The 7,943-nt window shown below is 59.2% G+C and overlaps 1 protein-coding gene across 9 annotated transcripts in view; it reads left to right on the top strand.

Moving 5' to 3' along the window:
* The first annotated feature begins 6,676 nt into the window (after nt 1-6,676).
* Nucleotides 6,677-7,943, top strand: part of MSANTD2 (Myb/SANT DNA binding domain containing 2) — a 29,838-nt gene continuing 28,571 nt past the window's right edge. For 2 of the 9 annotated variants that reach the window (XR_003492453.3, XR_011804864.1), the window contains exon 1: nt 6,679-7,263. Coding sequence is in view for 5 of the 9 variants with exons in the window: in XM_027444249.3 (XP_027300050.1) it covers nt 6,766-7,263 (498 nt within the window). In the remaining 4 variants the exon portion in view is untranslated. Of the gene's footprint in view, nt 7,264-7,943 lie in introns of all 9 variants that reach the window. The other 7 variants (XM_027444247.3, XM_027444246.3, XR_003492450.3 and 4 more) reach the window with 6 other exon arrangements.

Here is a 7,943-nt window from a genome sequence, read left to right as displayed (position 1 = left end):
TGAGCTACTCCCCCCAGCCGAGGGGGATGGAGGGAGGAGGAGGACGAAGGGGACGAAGATGCTGCTGGGGAGCCCAGGACGATCCCACAGTATGCCGGGTCCCGCCTCTGCCGTCACCCCCTGCTCTGCCTTTGCAAAACGCCTCTCAAATTCATAATTGGCAATTAGCGGATTTATTAATGCGACGGGCTACCGTGTGAAGCAATGCACCTTTTCGGAGCTGGCTGCTCCCGGCGCTAATTGGAGCCTGAGCATGGCCCCCCAGCTGCATCCCCCTGGCGTGAGAAGGGGCTCGTTAGGGTGGCACTAATGACCAGGCTGGAAAAGCACAAAGCTGCGGCTGGCGAGGGGGTGGGGGCAGCGAGGGGGCTTGGGGTGTGCGGGCGGGATGGGAAGAGGTGGCTGGGAAGAGGAACGGGTGATGGGGAGACAGCTGGGTGACATCTGTGTGCACATCTGGAGGCGCCTGTGCTCCCCCCTTGCCATAAATCTGGAAGAAGCGGCCACCAGGCACACACATCTGGATGCACACCTACAGATGAAAGGGGGCCTGTGCAGCTCAGCTCATCTGGGGTACGAATGTGCTCCAACACTGGTTCACATCTGGAGGCTTTTTCGGGCCATTGTGCACAGCTGGGAGACAGCAGGCTTTTATGATTCAGAACTGGGGTGCAGCTGGTGCGCACAGCTGCGAGGCTTGGGCATCGTGTGCACCCACAGCTGGATGGGTCCCTGGTGCCACAGCTGTGCACATAGATGCAGGCACCTTTGTGCTGGAAGTGCACACTCACCTCTGGAGAGCAGCATACTTTGAATTTGTGTGCATCTGGAGCCATGACAATGTTTAGCTGCTTTCAACTGGACGTGAAAATAGGATCTGGGTGAGTTCACATCTGGCCGTACATCTGGAGGGCTCTGGAGAACAGGCACACACATGGAGCTGTGCTGGAGGCCACAGGTGTACATCTAGAGGGGTGCAGAGATGTGCAGGCGTGCACAACTGGAGGGGCACGGGTTGTGCACACGTCTGGTGGCATACGGGCATGTGCATTGGATGCACATCGGGATTTCTGGGGCCCTCTGGCACATCTGTGAACACCTGGGAGCCACTCCACCTCTTTCAGCCCCAGCCAGGAAAGTCACTGCTGCGACCACAGAGCTCCTATCTAGGCATCTGCAGGGCCATGCATTATTCATGCCTCCTCTTGTTCATGGGCAAGAAGAGAAAGCAAATAAATATTAATTTAATAGTAACACAAAGCTTTTCCATTTCTCCTGCTGGGCTTTCAGCAGTCCAGGGACTCCTGGTAGGAAAAAGTGGAAATAAATTACCTGCAGAATAACAGGTTTATCCAACTCTAACAATTCTCTGCATTGGTAATTGAAAGTGGTGCCGCAATATTTAATGCCATGGCATCTTCCCTCCCTGAGCCTGGGGTTTCTGTGTGCCCCGGAAAGCCAAACAGCGAGGACAGGGCATCTCCAGCATCTCCTTGGCCAGGAAAGAGAGTAGAGGAGCATGTTAATCCCCTCTAAGGTGGTGACAAGCTGTGCACCGGGGATCCCACAGCTACCCGTCCCCAGAGAGCTTTTGGGCCTCTTTTAATGGAGTGCTCTGAAGAGTTTTTAATGTGAATCCGAGGGTTTTGGGAGCCCTGGGGATTAAAGCACCCAGCCCTGGCTTGTTGGAAATCCTCCACATTAACCCTGCTCTGGGTCACCCCAGGCCTAAGACAGGGGTGAGAGGCTCCTGAGGGCGGCACACGCAGATCCAGCCCCCAAAACCTCCTCTTGGGACGGGGGAAGCAGACAAAGGAACCACTTCGTCCCGGCAGCTAATCCCCTGATTTGTCCCTGTTAATCAGATGGGCAAACAGCGAGCGCAGGGTGGTGCTGGGGGCATTGCCTCCTTGTTAGCAGATTTATTATCGCCGCCGCGCTGCCTAATTGTCCTTTAATTCGGCGATTAGTGGCTGTTTGCGCAGGGCTTGGGTGCCGCTCGGGCGTGGCTGAAAATCGCTCCTCAGAATTTTTGCATCAGGCTAGGACAGGGTGAGGCTGTCCCCAGGCTTTGCCTCCGTGTCCCTCTTTATCTCCGCAGTCTCTGTCCCCGCCTTTCCCAACCCTCTGCGGCGGTGCCGGATGGCATCGGGGTGGGGAAACTGAGGCACGGAGCCGCAAGGTGGGAGCCGGGCGGGCCGGAGCTGAGTAATGACTAGTGACAAGGCATTTGTATGGGCAAACGAGCGGCTGGGAGCCCCCATGCCGATGCGGGGGATGTAAATCCCGCACAGCCCGGCTATTAGCATACCCCCGGGGAGCTCCCTGCTACCGCCTGTGTCGGCGGCTGCCTGGAAATGCGGCGCGTTGAATATTTATACAGGGCACGGGACGCCGTGCCAGGGAGGAGGGCCCCGGGCACAACAAGGGGGAAGAGACGGGGAGCTTTAGGTGGTGACACGGGGGTGTTGGAGAAGAGCAAAGCGGGGTGTCTTAGGGGATGATGGTGGGATGCTTTAGGATGATGCTGGGAAGTGTAGTGGGATGCTGCAGGGGCGATAATGGCGTGTTTTAGGGGATAATGCCCGGAGGCTTTAGGAGATGGTGCTTTAGAGGAGTGGGTGATGCTTTAGAGGAGTGTGTGTGGGGGGGATTCTTTAGGGGATAACACTTCAGGGTTGATGTAGGTTGCTTTAGAGGAGTGTACTGGGATGTTTTAGGTGGTGACACTGAGATGCTGTAGAAGATGATGCCAGGGTGCTTTAGACCACGAAGCTGGGATGTTTTTGGAGGGCAAACTGATGTGCTTTAGGTGATGATTCCAGCATGCTTTAGGGGAGGATGGTGTGATGATTTAGGGGATGATGCCAGGAAGCTTTAGAAGATACTGCTGGGATGCTTTAGTTGAGCACGCGGGGATGCTTTAGGGGAAGACACTGAGATGCTCCAGGAAATTATTCTGGGATGCACCAAGGGATAACAAGGGATGTTTTAGGAGATGATACTGGGATGCTTTAGAGGAGGGTGGTCAGATGCTTTAGGGGATGATGCTAGGATGCTTTCAGTGAGCACACTGGGATGCTTTAAGCGAGTGCTTTGGAAGCTGACACTGAGCAGCTTTAGGAGATGATGCCATGATAAACCAAGGGAGGATACCAGGATGTTTTAGGGGATGATGCTGGGATGTTCTCAGTGAGCACACTGGGATACTTTGTAGGCTGCTGCTGGGATGCTTTGTGGGAAGATTCTGGAGTGCCTTAGAGGAGTGGTGTTGGGATGTCTTCTCCCCGTGCCTGGCAGGCGCAGCAGGGCAGTGAGTCAGGGGCTCCTTGAAGGGCATCACAACCCACCTCATTACCACTGCCTTTGGGAAGCCAGAGCCCATGTGTTCTCGAGATGAGCAGCTTGGTGTATATTAACATCCCATTTCCACCTCTTTAATACAGAGTTTGCCCAGATCATTCATCAGCCGGGCCTCCCTTCAGGGCCAGGGGAGCCAGGCAGAGCCCAGCAGCTGGGTCACAGCGAGCAGTGAGGGCTGCGCGTCCCTGAAGCCAGGTCTAACAGGTAGTGGCTCATGTGCGAATCGCTGCTTTGGGGCTGGCGCATCATTGGGAAAGGCGCTATCAAAGCTGTGCTTAATTGGGTGGAAGGGTTGTTTGCATGGCCACTAATGGGGGATCAGAGGGCCAGGGACTGATCGCTGACGGCCATACAAAGGCAACCAATTACTTGCTTGTCTGCATTATGTATTAACCCATCTGGGGCTGGGATATTGGCTTTGAAAGGGAGACAAAGGCAGAGGCGTGACAGTCCGCCCCCACCAAAGAAGCTTGCCTGGGTCTCTTTGTGCGTAGGACTGGGCAGCTGGATGCTGCCTCCTCCTCCTCACCATTGCCCATTGGGATGTGGCCCCCGGGGGTGTCCCCAGGCGCAGTGGCAGTGTGCTGCCTTGCTTGGCATCCCCACGTCCTCCTAAATATTGCATTGCCACCGCAGGCATCCAACGCCTTTTATCTCCTTTCATCAGACCTTGCTCTTTGCTGCCCACTGCCACATGACAGGAAAACCCATTCGAGCTTCTGCTTTAATTGGCACCAGCCACCATCACTGCTAATAAGTTTACACTTCTTTTCATCAACATGCTTTTGCAGCGGGAGGTTAATTATGAACAGGTCAGTAAATAGCAGTAAACACTAGTTCAGGAATATCTAATGGCTTGCCCACTTGTCTCTTTGCTAATTGTTAATTATCGTGATTGGGTTGGAAGGGTGGTGTGAGCGAGGTGCTGGGGTCCCCAGGGTGGCAGTGTGGTCGGGCAGCCACTGGCTGTTTGTCCCTCATCCACGTGTCTCCAAAGCTGCCCAGTGAGTGCACAGGTGATGCCAGCTGAGAACGGCCACTGGTCCTCATACGGGTGAGCCTGGCCTTGCATGCTGAGCACCTGCACCAGCACCCTCCAGCATGGCTGGAAACACCCCCAGAGACACCACAACAGCAACTGTGTGTTGTGGTCAATAGATGAACTGCTTGGGTTCGGTGTCACTGCAATGAAAGAGATGTGGTTCATTCTCTTAACACCAGTACCAATCCAGGCTGTGCGGCTGGGGTGCCTTCATGGTGGCATTTCAGACCCTGCATCCATCCCTAATTAAATTAATCCTGACCAATGTATACTGCCAGCGGTGCTGGTTGATGCGATGCAATGTGAGCGCTCACCCAGCTGGTGCCAAGCTCGGTCTGCATCTTGCTGCTGCTCAGCAAAAGATGGCACAGTCTTTTTTTTTTTTAAGTTGTATTTCCCTGCTTTTCCCAATTAAACGGAGCTTCAAATGAAATAGGAAAGTTGAGGGAAGATGAAATTAGCACCAGTTAACAGGGAGTGAGCTTTTTGCTGGTGTGAGGGCAACCCCAGAGATTCTGGCTCCCATTTGTACCCCTTTTCCCCCCCATTACACTAAGAATCCCTCTAATTTGCCTCTGTCCTGAGGTATCTGGGAGCAAAGTGCCTGCAGGGTGGCCAAGGATGGGCACAACTCGCTACAGGAATGATTAGCACTGCTGACGAGGCCCTTGGCAAGGCCAGGAGGGGGACGAGCCCCATGCCAACATTTCATTTGCAAATGGTCAAACAGCCCTAATGGAGATGCAGGGCTGCATCGCAATCAGCTGCTCTAGAGGAATAATGAATTTTTCAATACGTAATTAACTGTTAACCTCATTTGCATCCCTCCCCTCCGCCTGCTCCCCTGCATTATGGAGAGCCCCTCTAATTGTGTTCTGATTAGCTCGGAATGGGGTGTGTGTGTGTGGGGGGGGATGCCTGTGTGTGCAGTGCTGGGGGGGGAAGGGGCGGATGGTAACAGGGACACTCTGGGGCTTGGGCACAGGGACACCCAGCACTGAGGATGTGCGTCAATGGCTGCATAGTCTGGGGCACGCCAACAGGGGTGGTGATGGGTGCAACCCTTTGGGGACACTTCAGCAGTGGGCACGTCCCTTTGGGACCCCAGCTGTGGGGACAAACTGTCAGGGACTGAGGTGGGGACATCTGCCTGGGGACCTGGATTTGGGGACGCACAGCAAGGCAGGCAGTGGGGGCATCCATCAGGGGACACGCTGGGAGGGTTTCAGTGTGTGCGTCCCTTTGGACACCCTTTGGGGACACGCATCCCATGGGGGATGTGTTGCAGGGCTGGCAGTGGGTGCACCCCTTTGGGGACACACTGGCAGTGGGTGCACCCCTTGGGGGACAAATTGGCCGTGAGTGCACCCCTCTGGGGACACGTAGCAGGGCTGGCAGTGGGTGCACCCCCTGGGGACGCTCGGCATCCCACTGGGTGCCCCTTGCTCCCCATCGCTGCTCACAAAGAGCCCCGTGTTCCTGTGCCCCGACAGCATCCCCTCGCCGCAGCGGAGACGTTTAATGTATTCCAGCGCCTGCAGCTCATGAAATTTGTAATGCCACAACCGCGGTAATCCCTGTAATTAGAATTGGATAATTACGGCTCTGATTGCTCCCGGGCCGCTCCCTGCCAGATGTGCTGCAGCAGCCGGGGGGGGGGGCCCACCGCCCCCCCTCCCCCCCCAGTCCTGCCTGAAGAGCCGCCTTTTGCCAAACACGGGTTTGTTTAACCAACACGGCGCTAATTAAAGCATTTTGTGTAACGGGCTGCGCCACGGGGGGGGGGACGACGAGGATGGAGCCGGGCAGCGCCAACCCGTAGGGACCCCAAAAGGGGGCTCGGGGAGGGTCCCAGGAGAAGGGCGAGGCGCGGAGCCGGCCCCTGCTGCCCTTCGTTAGCGCCCCCCGAGCTCATCAATCACGGCCGGGCCGGGCAGGGCCCCTCTGCCCGCAGCCGCGTTAATTGGGGGCTCGGCGGGGGGGCGGCTGCGGGGCACACGCGGCGCCTGCTGCGAGGCGGCACCCCGGGGCAGCGCGCCAAACAGGCCCCGCCCCCTCCAGCCAAGCCCCGCCCACTCGAGCCAGGCCCCGCCCCCTCGAGGCAGGCCCCCCTCCACCCGGCCCCGCCCAGTTAGGCCACGCCCCCGATGACAGAAGCCCCGCCCCCTACCGTTTAGCCACGCCCCCTCCTCGCAGGACCACGCCCAGAACCCCCGCTAAGCCCCGCCCCCCGCCAGCCCTGGCCACGCCCCCACCCCCGCCACGCCCCCTCCGCGCTGCTCTGGGCTCAGGGCGGCCGGAAGGCCCTCCCGAGGGGAGCCCGCGCGTCACTTCCGCCCGCTCGGTCCGGCAGCTCCAATATGGCGGCGTCCTGCGGTTCCTCGCAGCTCCCCGCCGCCGAGCCGCCGCTGAAGATCCCCAAGATGGAGGTGCTGTCGCCGGGCTCGCCGGGCGCGCTGAGCGACGGCAACCCCAGCCTGTCCGACCCGTCCACCCCCAGCGGCGCCTCCCCGCTGGGCCCGGGGCCGGCGGCCGGCGGGGCCGGGCTGGGGGGCGGCGGCGGCGCGGGGGGCCGCGGCGGGGCCTCGCCCTCCGTCTCCTTCTCGCCGGGCGGCGCCGCCGCGGCCGCCGCCGCCGCCGCTTGCCGCGGCATGTCCTGGACGCCGGCCGAGACCAACGCGCTCATCGCCGTGTGGGGCAACGAGCGGCTGGTGGAGGCGCGCTACCAGCAGCTGGAGGGCGCCGGCACCGTGTTCGGCAGCAAGGCCCCCGGGCCCGCCATGTACGAGCGCGTCTCCCGCGCGCTGGCCGAGCTGGGCTACGAGCGCACCCCCTCGCAGTGCCGGGAGCGCATCAAGGTACCCCCGGCCGCTCCCGGGCAGCGGGGGGGCGGCGGGCCCGGGGGTGTGGGGGGGGAGGCCGCAGGAGGGCGCCGGTATCTCCTGTCCCGGGGACTCGGGGTCGTGCGAGTCCCCCCGGCTGTTGGCTTCTCCTCGCCTGGAGCCACCCCCCCGGCAGCGTTGCCGGGCTGCGGGCGCTGCTGTGCCCTCGGGGTTCGGCCCTTAGGTTCCCCTCGAGTGGGCAGGGAGCAGCAGCCTCAGGGAGGCCCCGCGGCACCTTCCCGTGGGTGTGCCGGGCAGCCCTAGGTCCTTCTGCAGAGCCCCACGGCCCTGGGTGGGTTGGATTAGTCCCCTGATGCGTCCTCCAGCGGCCCTTGGCCAGCGGTGGGGTGGCGTTGGCAGCGCTGTGGGGAAGGGAGCTTCTGCAGTGCTGAGGAGCGGTGTGGGTTCAGGTTGGCTGTGTTGAGTTTGCAGTCCTAACGTGGTTTGGGGTTCCCTTCACAGATGAGAAGCTCTCTGTGGGTTACGATCACGCAGAGCATGCTGCAATCTCAGAAAGCTTCTCTGACAATTAAGCTGTGTTACAGCTGTGTTTCCTTTGGTGGTAGGTTTTAGAGGGTTGGCTTTCCAATCGCATCATTCCCTAGCGAAAAGGAAAAGGTTGGGTTCCATCTGGGAGTAGATACTCAGTGTGCCAT

The sequence above is a fragment of the Anas platyrhynchos genome, chromosome 25, assembly GCF_047663525.1.
Source record: "Anas platyrhynchos isolate ZD024472 breed Pekin duck chromosome 25, IASCAAS_PekinDuck_T2T, whole genome shotgun sequence".
NCBI classification, from domain to species: domain Eukaryota; kingdom Metazoa; phylum Chordata; class Aves; order Anseriformes; family Anatidae; genus Anas; species Anas platyrhynchos.
This window is presented reverse-complemented; position numbering and strand designations above follow the sequence as displayed.